The following is an 18,022-nucleotide window of genomic DNA, read 5'->3' as shown; positions in this document are numbered from 1 at the left end:
ACGCCAGCGCAATGGTGTCAACTATCCATCTGGATAGGCTCTGTTTCGACACGGCTAGTCCCTTGGAACGCCCGCTGAACGAAGCAAAGAGCTGCTCCGTCTGTCTGAAGGCAGACGAGCGAGACACATAAGCTCTTAATGCCCTGACTGGGCAAAGGAAGCTCGTGTCCCCTTCCTCGTCAGAGACCGGTAGGGCTGTCAGGGAAATGACCTGCGCCCTAAACGGTGTGTTGAGGGATTTTGGAACATAACCGTGCCTAGGTTTGAGTATAACTCTTGAGTCATTCGGCCCAAACTCCATGCACGTCGCGCTGACTGAGAGCGCGTGTAAGTCCCCTATGCGCTTCACTGAAGCGAGAGCCAGAAGAAACACTGTCTTGAAAGACAGGTGTTTAAGATCAATCGTCTGTATAGGCTCGAATGGGTCACCTTTCATGGCTTCCAGCACCGTAGAAAGGTCCCATACAGGGACTGAGGGATGTCTGGGAGGATTCAGTCTCTTAGCTCCTCTAAGGAAGCGGATGACTAAATCGTTCCTTCCTATTGACTGACCAAGCGTTGTTTTAGAGAATGCTGCTATGGCCGCCACATAAACTTTGAGCGTGGAAGGGGTCCTGCCCTTATCCAGCAGCTCTTGTAGGAAGGAGAGAACCTCCGTCACCCCACAGTCTGGGGGTGACATGCCACGAGCTGTGCACCAGCTGGAGAACACTGACTATTTCGAGGAGTAGAGCCGTCGCGTAGACGGGGCTCTAGCCTGCGTGATTGTGTTTAACACTCCTCTTGGGAGGTCAGCGGGTACCCGTTGATGGCCCAAACATGAAGGGACCACAGCTCTGGGTGAGGATGCCAAATCGAGCCCCTGGCCTGAGAGAGGAGGTCCCTCCTCACTGGCACTGGCCATGGGGCAGTGCTCGCTAGCTGCATCAGAACTGGGAACCAGGGTTGGTTTTTCCAGAACGGCGCTACGAGTAGCACTGAGCATCCTTCTTTCCTGATCCGTTCTATCACCTGAGGCAGGAGAGAGACAGGAGGAAAAGCATAGAGCGGGCAGCGGGGCCATATATGAGCCAGAGCGTCCCCGCTCTTGGAGAAAAATTCCAGACAGTGAGCGTTTTCTTGAGACGCAAACAGGTCTACTTCCGCTCTGCCGAATTTCTTCCACAGCAGCTGGACTGTCTGTGGGTGTAGAGACCACTCGCCTGTCGGAACATTGTTCCTGGACAGTCTGTCTGGTCCTACGTTTAGGAGCCCTGGCACGTGCGCTGCTCTCAGCGAGAGCAGGTTGCGCTGAGCCCACACCAGGAGGTGTTGTCCGAGCGGACCAGGACGTGGTGTCCTCTTAATTGGGGACAAAAACGTGTCAGCGCGTTGTCTACTGCCAACATTTCGAGGCAGTTTATGTGCAGAAGCTTCTCTCGTTCTGACCATTGGCCGAAGAACGGTCTGCCCTCGAGCAGCGCTCCCCATCCTGAGGTGGATGCGTCCGTAGACACCACCCTCACACTCGAGGAAGTCCCCAGGCTTACACCTGATCGGTACCAGTCGTTTGCTTTCCAAGGTTTCAGAGCTGCGATGCATTTCTGATTGACCTTGAGACGAAGCAGACCGGAAGCCCACGCTCGGCGCGGTACTCGCGCTTTCAGCCAGAACTGTAGCGGACGCATGCGAAGCAAGCCCAGCTGAAGTACTGATGATGCTGAGACCATGAGACCTAGCATCCTCTGAAATTTCTGGGAGACAGAGAACTCTTCGCCCAATTGACTCTGAGACCTAGATTCTCGAGGTGATCGGGTAAAATGGTCCTGTGCCCTATGAGCTCCAAGTGAGATTGAGCTAGAATCAGCCAATCGTCCAAGTAGTTCAATACTCGCATGCCCTGGAGTCTGAGGGGTGCGAGCGCTGCGTCCATGCACATTGTAAATGTACGGGGTGCTAGGGACAAGCCGAACGGTAGGACTGTGTACTGATATGCCTGGCCCTCGAAGGCGAATCTCAAATATCGCCTGTGACGTGACGCCATCTGAATTTGAAAATATGCGTCTTTCAGATCTATTGACACAAACCAGTCTCCTCGGCGAATCTGCGCGAGGATTTTTCTGGTCGTGAGCATTCTGAACTGTCGCTTCGCAAGCACTCTGTTCAGTTGCCTTAGATCTAGTATGGGTCTGAGACCCCCATCTTTTTTCGGTACCAGGAAGTATCTGCTGTATAGCCCTCCTTCGCTCTGAGCTTGAGATAAAGGCTCTATGGCCCCTTTGCTCAACAGTTTCAAAATTTCTGCTCGAAGTAGGTGTGCTACTTCTGTTTTTACCGTAGTTTCGACGCGTGTCGCACAGCGACGAGGGCGTCGACGAAACTGTAGCGAATAGCCTCTCTTTATAATGTCTAGCACCCACTTCGAAACCCCGGGTAGCCTTGCCCATGCATCTGCACGAATGGCTAGGGGTTGAATGTGGAGCGCGCTCTGGTCGCTTAGCAACAGAGGGGCTTCGGTGTGCTGCAACATAAGCGTCGCGCTTATGACATTCGAGGCAGGGGGCGCGCTGATAACATTGTAATTCATTGTAATCATTGTAATTGTAATTTTGTGACCAAAAATGTGAAAAATACATCGTTCATGAGATTCTTTTAACTATAAGCAACTCAATTTGTCTAGATCTGTAATATTATTTCCTTTGTATAATGAGCTTGTCTTTGTTTTCAATTATCTTATATTTTTATTGTGAGTCTGATTTAGTCAGCTTGATTAACATTATTACAATTTATACCTATATAACACAGATGTTCTTTGCTAATTACAGAAACTATAAGCAAAATTCTTTAGTATAAATTTATATTTTTAAAATGTATAATTATATACAGTATGTATATATATATTTGTATGGTCCTCGAATGTGTTGAGTATTTCACCAGTCATTCTTCTCTGGGCATCACGTCATCCTCAGGTTCGTTCCTCTCTGAGGTCCATGTCGAGAGGAGATGTAGAGATTCGTTGAGTCTGAGCAGCCGAGGCTCGAACAGCGTCGATGGATTGGAGAGCCCAAACCAACAGGGTTTGTCCAGGTCCGACAACCTCGAAGGGTTTCTGTATCCTCCGCTGCCGGGTCAAGTTCCTGTCGAGCCAACAGAGACTTCAGATGGTATATTTAGTATAAATATATATTTCTAAAATGTATAAATATATATATATATATATATATATATTTGTATGGTCCTCGAATGTGTTGGAATATTTCACCCGTATCAGCCTTTTCACTGTTTGTATCACTCCGCTTGTCTGTGTTTGCGCAACTTGTATCATTAAGCCAGTAGGTGGCGACAAGTGACTGTCTTTATGAGTGAACAATTGAAATTTAAAGGCACACTATGCATCTTTCCGTTTTTGTCAAACAGTGACCCCTAGAGTCGCTGTGGAGTACTTGTATTTAACATTACTGTCGTAAATACCACTCGCGCAGAGCCGTCTCTGCACTCACGGCCTGATCCCTTCCGCCCTCTATACCGGTACCTGTTCAGTAGGATGGAAACTGTAATGAGTGGAAATAAGGTGTGGCCCCTTTAAGAGCTGCGCGCGCCCTGTTGAACTGTCGGCAGTCTGTATTGTATTTGCACCTCGAACACCCTATGTATGCGGGTTATTTCAGTTTGATGCTCATTCTTATCCTACTTTTGTTCATCAAGTAAAGCTGTGGATGGTAGAACGGGTGACAGTTACATGAGTTCGATTGGGGAATAAAGTGCAAGTTGTGAGATGCCAATCGCCTCCGTGAGTCTGTCTGGCCTCTGTAATAACTTCATCTGTGAGCTATCCCTATTTCTCCTCCTGACACAACGCGTTACAAAGCGTCAGACATCGAACAGGCACAGATAACCTCTGAAGATGTCTACTAGTCCATCTTACAAGAACGATATTTATTCGAGTCTGACTAAATAACGTAAAGCAATTCGTTACATCGCGAGACCTGATATCACGCGATACTTCCTGACGCTGAGGCCGGCGGCTCGCCGGCTCAAAGTTGCAAGGGTGGTTTTTCGGCTCACAGGCGCTCGGGGGGTACAAGACGACCACCATTCAACCCGAAAAAAGTCATATAACTATTCCAATGACTCCGAAGCTGTTCGGTTAAGGTAAAAAAGTTACTTAGTTCACCTTTAATTGAACTGATTAGTGCCAAAAACATTGATTAATTCAAGAAAGAAACAAGTTGCTGAAACCAATCTTTAATGCTAATATATAAATTGCTCATTTGCCTCTGGACACAAAAAGATTGCACTTGTGTTTGATTGAAATGTTACATCTATGCAAAATAATCCTTGAAAGATTTCTCATTTAAGGCCATTCCTGTTTGGAATAGGCTATGTGATTGTGTATTGTCAACAATAAGCAGAAACTTTCTGCATTTCCATTTTGTAGTGTGGATCATTCATTTCAACATTTTATTTTGATGGTCCCTTTTGAACATTCTGTCGACTATAAATAACTTTGCAACTACATGTCAACTAACTCTCATTAGAGCATTAGTAGACTATCTGCTTAATATCGGCAAACTCTTTATTGTGATGCTCCTCCAACAGACACTCTACTGACTACAAGTAACTTTACAACTACATGTCAACTTATTCTAACCCTAACCCTACCAGTCTACTAATACTCTACTAATACTCTAATGAGAGTTAGTAGACTTGTAGGTGCAATGTCACTTATAGACAACCGAATGTGTTAAAGGGACCAAAATAAAGTGAAACCAAAGTAACAATTTGATGTGACCACTGACTGATTATTAATATTATAAAAAATATATAAAACAAAAACAGTTTTTGATGTCTGAAATGTTCCATCCTCAGGATCCTGGAGAACTGTTTCCACAGATTCTTCTCTGGGCATCACGTCATCCTCAGGTTCGTTCCTCTCTGAGGTCCATGTCGAGAGGAGATGTAGAGATTCGTTGAGTCTGAGCAGCCGAGGCTCGAACAGCGTCGATGGATTGGAGAGCCCAAACCAACAGGGTTTGTCCAGGTCCGACAACCTTGAAGGGTTTCTGTGTCCTCCGCTGCCGGGTCAAGTTCCTGCCGAGCCAACAGAGACTTCAGATGGTATATTTAGTATAAATATATATTTCTAAAATGTATAAATATATATATATATATATTTGTATGGTCCTCGAATGTGTTGGAATATTTCACCCGTATCAGCCTTTTCACTGTTTGTATCACTCCGCTTGTCTGTGTTTGCGCAACTTGTATCATTAAGCCAGTAGGTGGCGACAAGTGACTGTCTTTATGAGTGAACAATTGAAATTTAATTGAACTGATTAGTGCCAAAACATTGATTAATTTAAGAAAGAAACAAGTTGCTGAAACCAGTCTTTAAAGGAACACTCCACCGTTTTTTGAAATAGGGCTTATTCACTTTCTTTCCTACATTTAGATAGGTGGGCAAATGCATTTTTGTCTCAGTGCATGCATTGTTTTAGTTTGACAGGGTCGACGCTAGCTTAGCTTAGCATAATGAATGGAATCCTTTGTTGCCAGCTAGCATGTCCTAAGTAAAAGTGATATAAAAAAAACAAAAAAAAAAACACCTAATTACTTCTTGTGGCCTGCGTATTCACAACTAGTACAAATAGCGATGCAGATTAACACTAGGTGATTTCCTAGGCAGATACTGACTTATATATTAATGACTATATTAGGGGGAAGCACAGGCGAAGCACTGCTACTTGGGCGTGATATCTCTGCGCCCAAGTAGCAGTGCTTTGCCTGTGCTTCCCCCTAATATAGTCCCAAGTCAATATCTGCCTAGGAAATCACCTAGTGTTAATCTGCATCGCTATTTGTACTTGTTGTGAATACGCAGGCCACAAGAAGTAATTCGTTTTTTTTTTTTTTTTATATCACTTTTACTCAGGACATGCTAGCTGGCAACAAAGGATTCCATTCATTATGCTAAGCTAAGCTAGCGCCGACCCTGTCAAACTAAAACAATGCATGCACTGAGACAAAAATGAATTTGCCCACCTATCTAAATGTAGGAAAGAAAGTGAATAAGCCCTATTTCAAAAAACGGTGGAGTGTTCCTTTAATGCTAATATATAAATTGCTCATTTGCCTCTGGACACAAAAAGATTGCACTTGTGTTTGATTGAAATGTAACATCTATGCAAAATAATCCTTGAAAGATTTCTCATTTAAGGCCATTCCTGTTTGGAATATGTGATTGTGTATTGTCAACAATAAGCAGAAACATTCAGCATTTCCATTTTGTTGTGTGGATCATTCATTTCAACATTTATCCTCATTCTCATGTTTAAGAATCTGTTATCTGCTTGACAAATAATTGATGCTACTGCCCACTAACATGCTTTTAAAGCTATTGTTATTCAATGTGTGAAATTTTCCATCTTCAGACCGCTCCAGATCCAGGAGAGCTGCTTTCTCTAAGAGGACGGTGGAGGTTTCGAGACCCAGGTCTGATGACCATGATCAGCATCCGCACCTGGCTCAGGGGACGAGGGTGAAGCAGAGCCCAGATTGTGGACGTCCGCCCACTTCATCTCGCAGAGGTCAGAATAGGCTTTTAATAAAGAAGTAATGGCTTAGTTTCTATTTCTATTTTCAATGGCTGATTTGTCATGAAAAAAATGAGGAAAATAAGACTGCTCAACTCACTTCAAATGTCACATTTAATTCTGTGAACATTATCTTCTACACATTAACTGAAGTGCAAAAACTTTAATATAAATAATTCCACAAAATCAGCTTATCATTGTAAAATGGCACAGCTTTTTATTTATCTAAATGTACACTCTTAAAATCAGTAAATCAAGCATTATATTATGATAATCAAGCATTAGTCTATTTAATGATATAACTTCAGTAATTAGAACTAAAACTTGATAATCTTGCATGAATGCATATTTAAACATACTTAAACTCAACTGGTGGTGCTTAAGATATTGTTGGTCATTCAGTGTTTCTGTAAAAAAAATAAAAAAATAATAGTAATTATTATTAAAAGATAATTCTACTACTAATTCTACTACTAATAATGACAATATACAACCATAGTCTATAAAAAAAATATATAGTATAGGCCTACAACACATGAGCTGCTGGGTTCATGAATGTTAATCACCTTGACAGCGTTCGTTCGCTCTGATTTGCTGAAATGAAAAGATTGCCGTTTGCGCATTAGTTCCGCCCACTACCGGAGAAACCGGCATCTCTTCTGAATAATCCCAGATCAACTCAGTTATTTTGACAGGAAAATACAAACAAGAATATCGTTTACGATTTTGCGTGGTATAATGTAAGACTCTCTCTCACTCTCTTTGCGTGCGTGAGAGAAACGCGACGGCGAGCGCGCGCCTGTCACACACAGGTACGCTGAGCTGAATGCTCGCTTGACGGAGAGCGACACTCTCAAGTGCTCAGTCAGTGTTCAGCGAGTGGAAATATATCTATGCTAAACTTATACTTGGCATCTACATTTTCATTTGAATTTCCAATTGAATGCACGACAACAAAGCACCGCAACAAGCGCTTCATTGTGGATGTAATACGCAAATGTAAATGATCAGAGTAAACTCAGAGAAAACCCGAAAGTAAAACAGATAATTTTATAATTAAATATTGCGATACTTTGCGCTACTGTATCGATATAATTGCGTGAAAAAGCATCGATTTTTTTCCTGCACCACTAATTAGAGCATTAGTAGACTCTCTGCTTAAAGGGCACCTATTATGCAAAATTCACTTTTACATGGTGTTTGAACATAAATGCGTGTTGGCAGTGTGTGAGCAAAACCACCCTAGAATGATAAAAATCCACCCAGTGCTTTTTTTACAATCTCAATAAATCATAAGCACTGTCTCAGAATGAGCTGTTCTCAGATTCGGTGCAATGTGACGTAGAATTGCGCAAGCCCCTCCCACGACTCCTTGATTGACACTGCAGTTTGAGCATAGACCCGCCCTGAGTGAGCTGGACACAGAGTCTGCCATTGTTCGAAGCTGGAGCAGCTGTAGACAAGAATGTCTCCTAAGCGATTGAGGTGTGCTGTTGTTGGATGTAAGAATGAACATAGCAGTCTTCATTTACTCTCGTTGTTACTCGATGATGGATCTGTACTGTTTGTGATCCAGCTTACGGTCTCCAGAGCGACAGGACTAATGTTACTGACCACGGCAGAAATGAAAGTGAGAGCGCGCACTTTATGACAGCTCATCGAGTCATTTTACGGATATAAGGTTTACCAGTTTATTAAGCACCCACTGAAAAGGTGTGTATATATTTGTTTACTGTTAGTTGTAACGAGTGTTTTGTGTACTTCGCTGTGTATGTTGTTGATAATGAAAGGGAGAGAGATCGAGAGTTAATGGATAAGACTTTAATACACACTTCTTATACTGTGTTTATTCAGCTCTTACAGTGATTCTCTGGAGTAAAACTAACACTCATCTTTTGTGTGATGTACAGTAAACTTCACTGAACTCATCAGTATAACGTTATTTTGGTCATCATTCGGACGGGGTTTGCTACAGCAGGCTTGAATTAATAGTGGATAAAAGCAGATGACAAATAAGTTATAACCATAATTAAACTACACTATACCTGTTCTATCTCATACAGCATATATTCTCTGGCTCTGTGGGCATTATTGTCCGACGCCGAGTCGAAATGAACACCGCAACTCAGAGTTTCTGTTGAGATTGTCCTTCTGGTTCTTCTGAGCGCGAGCTAGTGATGTTACGTTCGTGAACGAATCGTTCTTTTTGAACGAATCCTTTAGGTGAACGAATCGTTCTCGTTCACGTAATCAATTGACTCATATTTCTCGTTCACTGAAATCCCTCCCTCCACAGCAGCGCGGCGCTATTAGTAGCGCATGCGCAGCTCAGTGAACCGGTGTTTTCAACCTGTCAAAGAATGAACCTCGAGCCAATAGCCTTCGAGTATGAGATGTGACGGAGCATGTGATTTGTTGGATGTAGTGAACGAATACGCCCTTCACTGACTGACCGAGTTGCTTTTGAGTCTGAACCGGGTCTGAACGAGAGAGAGATCTTATCGTTTGTGTACGAGTTGAACGAACTGGTATGTCGTTCATGAACGAAAATAACCAGTTGTTTGAACGATAATGATGGCGAACCGATAGAGCTAGGTTTGTGTAGTTAGCATGTTTGCATCAAATAATCAAATTCACACTTTACCATTGTAATGAAAACAGGTTAATAACGCAATATATTGGTTAAATATAACAAAGACAAATTAACATCGTCATTTTTTACTTGGCTTGAGTTAAGGGGGGCGCACTTGACTGTTTACTTGATTTAAATTTACACTTCTCGTTACCTGCTTTTCTTATATTTTGGTTGTGTTTTAGTCTTAGTTTTGTGGTATTTTGCACTTTGGACAATTTACTTGACTACTTGTGTTCATTTTGTATTATCAAAATGAATTCATTACGTTTTATTCATGTCATATGCACTTCTCTAAAAACTAAAACAAACCAAAAAAATATGACAGTATTATAGGTCTCATAACGTCAGCAAATAGCATTTCAGTTCGGGCTGTGAAGGGGCATGTATTTGGTTGGATCTACTGAACGAATTTGCCTATCACTGCTGAGATCGCTCTGTTTTGAGTCTGAACGAGAGAGAGATCTCGTTCGTGAACGAATTGAACTGGTACTTTCGTTCGTGAATGAGAGTACTGGGTAGGTCGGTCATTTAGCATGTGATTTAATCTCATTCAAAGCGCAGTTATAGGTGTGCACATATAATTGTTTATATTCATATTCAACATACAGAACATCAACGTTTAATATAATCCCAGATTTATGAATGTGTATGTCTGACTAAATAATTAAAATGTTAATATTATGCAAGAAAACCTTGGTTTGGTCATCTGAACCACTTATTTAGACTTATGTTATTAATTTAGTAAATAAGGCACACATTTTAACAAAGCCAAATCACTTTTTTTTGTAACAAGTAAATACGTTCATTAAAACATAACATAAAATACACTCTTTTTCGCCACCTGCTGCAGTATATATCTAATATGAAGAAATTATCACTGAACGAATCAGTGAACGAGTCTGAACGAATCATTTTGGTGAACGAACTGAAAGTGAACGAGTCTCTGAAAAGAATCAAACTTTCCACCACTAGCGCGAGCTCGTGAGGCTCCGCCCCCTGGGCCGTGCAGCAGCAGTTAATTTGCATTTAAAGGGCACACACTAAAACAGCGCGTTTTTCTGAGCCCCCAAAAAATGACAATTTAAACATGCTGTAAAAAATGATCTGTTGGGTATTTTGAGCTAAAACTTCACATACATACTCTGGGGACATCAGAGATTTATTTTACATCTTGTGAAAAGAGTCATAATAGGTGCCCTTTAATATCTGCAAACTCTTTATTGTGATGCTCCTCCAACAGACACTCTACTGACTACAAGTAACTTTACAACTACATGTCAACTTATTCTAACCCTAACCCTACCAGTCTACTAATACTCTACTAATACTCTAATGAGAGTTAGTAGACTTGTAGGTGCAATGTCACTTATAGTCAACAGAATGTGTTAAAGGGACCATCAAAATAAAGTGAAACCTTTATTTATTTATTTATTTATTTTTAATTGGACGTTCATCTAAAATCTTCAGAATATACCGAGCATGTTGAAAAGTAACGTTCCCATAATGCAAAATTATAAAATAGAATGTTCCTTTAACCAAGAAAAAACATTTTTGAAACGTTGAAAAAACTGGACGTTTTGAACGTTCAGGGAACATTTAGAAATAAAGTTTTCTTAATTTAATGGAAATGTTAGCGAAACGCTCTCAATAAGGCATGAACTTGATGGCACTAGCGCTGTCTGACACACACCAGAAACACACGCACAGAAAGCCGCTTCTCAGACAGCATACGATCCAGAAAATAATTCAATTTCACCACTTATTTCTCTTGAATTGTCAAATACATGCAAAATCGTCAAAATGGCTGTCGTGCCGAGCATTACAGAGTCGGTTATGTCATAAATAAGACATTGCTATGCATTTAATAAAAGTCAATGCTTAATATAATATAAATATATTTTAAGATATGGCCCATATGATCTTTGCCATTACCAGAACTGAGCCACATGTGCCAGAGTTGGCCAAATGAAGCCTGGGAATGTATGTTTTCTTTTTAATAAAAGATCAGATAAAATAAGAAAAATTACTTTATCGTTGACACGGAATCACCAGGCTCCGCCCTCGTAATCGTGATAATTGTGAAATAAAATGACTATTAATATTAATATTGTGAAATAAGATGTTGGGACATTTATGCAGGCATTAAGCAGAAGTCAGGGGGATAGTGTGAAAAATCCCATTACTTTAGATTTGTATCATTACAGATAAGACAGTAAAATGTAAGTTATGTCATTATATCATTGCTTAATTTGACATCAGAGATGTGTCTAATAGTTGTTTTCAATTGTTTTTTCTTTTCAATTCTTTTCAAATCATTATTTCTTATTCTTCTATTATTTTAAACAGTATTATCTTGTTTTCCACTCAAAGTAAGGCTTGTTTTTAGAGAATATTAAAATCATTTCACCCATTATAATATTGTTTTCTCGACCAGCACTGATATTTAAAAAAAACAACAACAAACAATGGATCTAGCAAGCTAATAATTGTCTCATATTTTTCTGTTTGTTTTTCAGAGTCCTTTGAGTCTCTCTATAACGTGGGAAAGATGATTGGATCCGGAGGATTTGGCAAGGTGTACCTTGGAACACGCAGATTTGATGGCAAAAAGGTCAATCTTACTTAATTGTACAAACATTTTGCTCTTGCAAAACACATTTAAAACAATGTACAGATGGTTTAATACTTAGTGCAAGATCAGGCGCTTGAATACTGTTACTGTTATTGAAACTGGGTTTTTGTTTTGCAGGTTGCCATCAAGCGGATATGCAAGCTAGACAACGATCGTTATCTTAATATTGTAAGTTGGCCAAAATCTGAATGTGTATTGAGTTGTTTAAGTGCAGATTACTGTAGTTAATACACCTGTAGGCAGTGTTGGGAAAGTTCACTTTCTACATGAACTAGTTCAAAGTTCAGTTCACAAATTTTAAAATGAACTAGTTCAGTTCATAGTTCATACTCAAAATTTTACTCTGAGTTCACAGTTCCAAAAATGAACTAGTTCATAGTTCTTTTTTTCCATGTTGCTGCGAGATATAATTTTTCAAAATGATTGCCACAGCCCATATAGAACCATAGACAATTATTTTATCAGTTTTAACACTGAAACTATGCGTCAGATTTTCCCCATCCTCACCGACCTTGTCATAAAACTTGTTTAAATGATCATACGACGCATCCTTGCTGCTTTTTGTTTTGATTTGTAACGCAAGTGATGAGTCGTTCATGAACGATCCATTCATTGTGTTTGTCACGTGACAAATGAACGAAAGACTCAGAAGGTAAAGTAATTATTTATGTTCCCTGTAAACGATTTTTGACTGCATTATAATGATTTCTTAATTCAGAATATGATCAAGATTGCGTAGGTGGATGTGTTCTGGGAATTTGCCAGTTAATAGTATAACATTTAAAGCCCATTAAATGAATGAAATGACTCGAAAAAAGATTTGTTCATTTTGATGAACGAGATCGAACAAGAGAGTCAGTAGACAGTGGTGGCTGGTGTTGCCAGATTGGGTGTTTTTTTCCACTACATATTAAAGGGTTAGTTCACCCAAAAATGAAAATTCTGTCAGTAATCACTCTCCCTCATGTTGTTCCAACCCCGTAAGACTTTCGTTCATCTTCGGAACACAAATTAAGATATTTTTGATGAAATCTGAGAGCTGGCTCACTCATCCATAGGCTTCTATGGGATCGAAACTTGCCAGCCCAGAAAAGTTAAAATATTCCACATGACTACAGTGGCTCAACCACAAGCTTATCAAGCGATGAGAATACTTTTTGCGCGCAAAAAAACAACAAAAATAACGACTTTATTCAAGTATTAATTTTCGTCTGCGTGGGCCTGAATGAATTAACGTAGTGTAACAGCGCAGCGCATCTGGGTTGTACGTCACACGTAGGCTCACTATTGGCCGATGCTGGTCATGTGTGTGATGCGTGTGACGTACAACACAGACGCCCTGTGCTGTTACACTACGTGAATTCATTCAGGCCCACACAGACGAAAATTAATACTTGAATAAAGTCGTTATTTTTGTTGTTGTTTTTTTGCGCACAAGTATTCTCGTCGCTTGATAAACTTATGGTTGAGCCACTGTAGTCACTTGGACGATTTTCGCGATGTCTTTACTAACTTTCTGGGTTTGTAAGTTTCAATCCCATAGAAGCCTATGGAGGAGTGATCCAGCTCTCAGATTTAATCAAAAATATCTTAATTTGTGCTCCGAAGATGAACGAAAGTCTTACGGGGTTGGAACAACATGAAGGTGAGTGATTACTGACAGAATTTTCATTTTTGGGTGAACTAACCCTTTAAGGCCGGTTTACGGTGTGTTTTAGCCGGGTTTTCACCTGGAAGGCTCTATAGAAATCTGGCACTCTATTGAACGAAGTTAAACTGAGAGAGCGTGGGGTTCACAGACACCAGAATGAACGAGTTCACAGTAACATTCATCAGGCAGTAATACAGTACGTTCAGTTCACGTTCGCCCAAAATATGAACAAGTTCATGAACTATCGTTCAATGAACGCGTTCAGGCACAACACTGCCCGTAGGAAGCATTAGGTGTAAATGTGATCAACAAATAAGCCTAGAGGCACCAAAATAACTTTTGAACACATCTAAAAAGATCAAAGAAAAGTACATTTCAAAATGATATGTTTTCTTCAGATTTTTACCCAGCTAACCTTCCATCTGCTACTTCTCTCTAGCCTGGGAATCCCGAACCTCTCGTTACAGAAGTGGCGCTGATGCTGATGATGATGAGGCGAGAACCCATAAGCCCCTTCGTCATACGACTATACGAGTGGTTTGAAGATCCTAGAGATTTCACTCTGGTTATGGAGTATCCTGAACCCTACGAGAACTTGCTCTACTTCATCAAACGTTTTCATCATTTGTCTGAAGCAACAGCACAGTTCATCATGAGAGAGGCTGTGCTAGCAGTGCAACAATGCATCCATCGTGGTGTTTTTCATAATGACATTCATGCGCAGAATTTCCTGTTGAAGAAATCCCCGGTACAGCTCAAGCTGATAGACTTTGGCTGCGGTCAGCTTTTTAGTAGCAATGGCTACGACAGCGAAATATACATGGGTGAGCATCTGGGAGTGTGGAAACCTGAATGTAGTGACTTACTAATTATTTGATGCTTTTAAAAAAAAGCTCAACAATGTGCAAATGTCTTTCTTACAGGAATGGACGATTACTGCCCACCTGAAGTCTTGACAGAGCCTCGATTCCACGCCGTCCCAGCAAACGTCTGGTCTCTAGGAGTGTTGCTGTACGAGATGGTGAACGGATGTTCTCCTTTTCGCAATTTAACGGAAATCACACAAGCCAAAGTTACATTTCAGAACCCAAAATTATCCAAAGGTGTGTGAATAATATTGATAACATTGATAAACACACACATAAAGCAAAGGCTATGTACAGAAACAGTTAAAGGTGAAGTATGTAAGATGTTTTATATATAGCTCAACGTATAGCGAGAGTTTGGCGCGAGAGCCATGGGAAAAGAAATGCAGCTTTAGTTACAGAAGTGAAAGCCAAAATTCACTGCATTTATACCTTCAAAGATTAAACAGGTCATGAACACATCAAAGTGAACAGAGCATTGTGATGCGGAAAGGCACATTTTCATAAAGACAAACGCAACACAGCTGAAATTATTACTAATATGTTGGACCTGAAACATGCCTTCACATGAACCAGTAAGAGCTGCGCTTGCGATGTTTAAATCGGGGAAGACGCGATGAAGGGAAGAAGGGGCCTTTGCAAGAAAATATATAATATATGTAAACTTTTTTTTTTTTTTTTTTAAATATGCTTTATTTTGTCATTTATTCCACTCGCTGCCACTAGTGTTGCAGAAACGACATACTTCACTTTTAAACTAACGATAAGGAACTTTTTAACAGTATATTAATCATGTTTTAGATGCTGTTTTCAAAAATGCCAGGTCACATGGTCATGACTAACCAGCTCTCTCCTTATTAAAATGTGCACAGAATGCAGGGATCTGATTAGCCAGTGTCTAGCCCAGGATCCAGCTAAACGCCCGACGTTAGAGCAGATGTTACAAGATCCATGGATTAATAAGGGTCTAAAGCAGATTTGAGAAGTTCAGGAGATTCACTCGATCAGTTTCAGGTGTGAAGAAGTGTAACAGCAGAGTAGGATATTATCTGTCTTAAATTCTGGATTATTTGTAGGGAGATTTTCAAATTTGTGTTCATTGTAATGTTCTTGTTATAGTCAAGTGACCTTCATTTATATAGCGCTTGATACTATACAGATTGTTTTAAAGCGGCTTCACTGTAGTAAACAGGAAAATAAGAGAATCAGTGAACCAAGCAGAATTCAATTCTGTTCTAGCTCTAAAAAATCATTCATGAGTTGACTTGTTCATATCATCTTTGTATTGGATAGGAAATAACATACTTGCTGAGAGCTCTGAGCTCAAGACTGCGACAATCACGAGGCTGGATGCAAATGCAAGTAAAACGCTTTATTAAGTAAAGGAACAGATGCAGGATACTCCTCTGGCACATACAAACGATTCGGTGGGCAATCCGGCGGAGGTGTTACCCCTTCTAAGGCAGACAAGACCTTCAATTCGATCTCCCATCTGAGTGTGGAGACAATTAGGGTCTCGGGTAAAATGCACTAAATTAACTGATTAGTGTCAAAAACATTGATTAATTCAAGAAAGAAACAATTTGCTGAAACCAATCTTTAATGCTATAATAATCTGTTTGGAATATGTGATTGTGTATTGTCCATTTTCTCTTTCTCCAAGGGCAAAGAACAACAGCCAAAAATAACACGCTTGGTAAGTATTGATGAGGTGGTAAGTGGCATCCCTATTTCAGCTGTAAATAGTAATGAGGAGGTTGCAAACAATTAAAAGGAAAGCTTATGAGGTAAAGGACAAGCTATGTGTAGCTCGCAAAAAGCTGAGGTTGAAAAGGCAACAGACAAGGAGACTAAAGGCAAGAGTTTCTTCCTTGAAAGGTGTCATCAAACTGCTTCAGAAGAAACTTATAATTTCAAGTGAATGTGCCTCTCTTCTTGAAAGTCTGGATGATGTTCCCTGGGAGATATTTCAGAGAATCCAAAAGAAGAAAAAGTCAGTGTTTTCTGAAAACATCAAGCAATTCGCAACTACACTGCACTTCTACTCTCCAAAGGCCTATGACTATGTGAGAGAGAAGTTTCTCTTGGCTTTGCCTCATCCTCAGACCATACGAAAATGGTACAGTAGCATCTCTGCAGATCCTGTATATACTGTTGCTTCATTCACAGCTTTAAAAAGTCATGTTGCTGAGCAGAAGAAAGTTGGTAAAGACACAGTTTGCTCATTGATGATGGATGAAATGACCATTCATAAGCAAACTGAGTTTGGCGGCGACCAAATTCATGGCTATGTTGACATTGGAGGTGGTGAGATCGAAAATGTTGTGGCAACACAAGCACTGGTCCTCATTGTTGTTGCAATCAATGAGTCTTGGAAGATTCCCTTTGCTTACTTTCTTATCAACAGCATGACAGGAACAGAGAGAGCATGCTCAATCTTGCAGCCCAGCTCTTCAGCAGCAGTGTGGCTGATGCCCTAGAGTATTGTGAGCAGGAGCTGAAGTATCCCCAGTTCAGTGGATGTGCAGCCACTGTTCAATTCCTGCGCACAATAGATGCAGCATTTGATGTCCTTAATAGCCGCAAAGGACACAAAGCGCCCATCAAGCCATCTACTAAACACCGTGCTAAGGGTATTTTAGAAGAAACAGAGTCACTTCTCCGTGGGCTTAAAATGAAAAAAAAATATCTGCAGTTTGCCAAGCTACAGAAAGATGCTTTCAGCGGCTGCTAAAAACCAATGAGGGAAGGGCTCCACAGGGAAGAGGAACAACAGCAGCCATTGTCACTCGGGTGCGTTTCCCGAAAGCATCGTTAGCCAACTATGGTCGCAAGTTCCGTCGTTATCAGCATAGTTCAACGATTTGGTGTTTCCCGAAACCATCGTTCCAACGAACGTCCGCAAACAGCATCGCAAACTTGTGTGGTTGGAACGACAGCTCTCGAGCTGTGGTTAGAAGCATAGTTTCTAGTTTACATGAGATGTAGACTGAATAAATCCTTATCTTTAGCAAAATAAGCAAGCTGACATTCAAAAAAAGCAAGCTGACATACGTCTTTTAGTTTGTCAAGAGATTTAAAGCACCGTTTTTGAAGACTGCGCATGTGCGAACGTGCTATGTAAGAACGAGCCAAATATTAAGTCTGGTAATAAAGCAAAATAACTGAGAAAATTTTTGAAATGGTCTTCAGATGCCATGTCTGTAGCTTATATGACAAAATCTAGCGTTAATTCGATCTCAAACAGATTAATTAAAATAAGTTCCCTTTCGTCATCAGGGAATTGGGATCACGCTAGGGAGACCAATTGCCTTCGAGTGAATTAAAACGAGCCAATGAACATTGGCATGCAACATTTGCATTCCGCAGCCCGCCTACTAGTGCGGGTATAAAGGCGGAAGCAAGCGCATACACAAATGCTTTTAGCTTCGGAGCCGACCGGTGTGTCCTTTCTGAGTGAATGAGCTTTAAGATTGTATCTATTTTACGCTCTACGAGTCTGCTGTTTCGGGAAGGGATCTCTCTGTGTTGGTGAGACGGCGTTTCAGCGACCGCGCGATTTCCTGTCCGCCGGCTGTGTCTACACACTGTTAATTCAAAAGCTGTTTTTTCACAGCTGGTAAACGGTTGAGTGCGCACAGCGGGCTTGCAGTTTCCCCGCTGTGT

At 40.8% G+C, this 18,022-nt stretch overlaps 1 protein-coding gene across 1 annotated transcript in view; it reads left to right on the top strand.

Annotated features, from left to right (window-relative positions):
- The window catches only part of LOC311281137 (uncharacterized protein), a 28,362-nt gene extending 11,335 nt beyond the window's left edge, over nt 1-17,027 (top strand). The window contains exons 7-15 of the mRNA XM_084393857.1: nt 2,949-3,143; nt 4,849-5,097; nt 6,411-6,566; nt 11,724-11,818; nt 11,957-12,007; nt 13,930-14,314; nt 14,414-14,593; nt 15,650-15,876; nt 16,020-17,027. Coding sequence (XP_084249983.1) covers nt 2,949-3,143; nt 4,849-5,097; nt 6,411-6,566; nt 11,724-11,818; nt 11,957-12,007; nt 13,930-14,314; nt 14,414-14,593; nt 15,650-15,735 — 1,397 coding nt within the window. The 3' untranslated portion in view covers nt 15,736-15,876; nt 16,020-17,027. The remainder of the gene's footprint in view (nt 1-2,948; nt 3,144-4,848; nt 5,098-6,410; nt 6,567-11,723; nt 11,819-11,956; nt 12,008-13,929; nt 14,315-14,413; nt 14,594-15,649; nt 15,877-16,019) is intronic.
- Nucleotides 17,028-18,022: the final 995 nt, after the last annotated feature.

The sequence above is a fragment of the Rutilus rutilus genome (genome assembly GCF_951802725.1).
Source record: "Rutilus rutilus genome assembly, chromosome: 21".
Taxonomy (NCBI): Eukaryota; Metazoa; Chordata; class Actinopteri; order Cypriniformes; family Leuciscidae; genus Rutilus; species Rutilus rutilus.
This window is presented reverse-complemented; position numbering and strand designations above follow the sequence as displayed.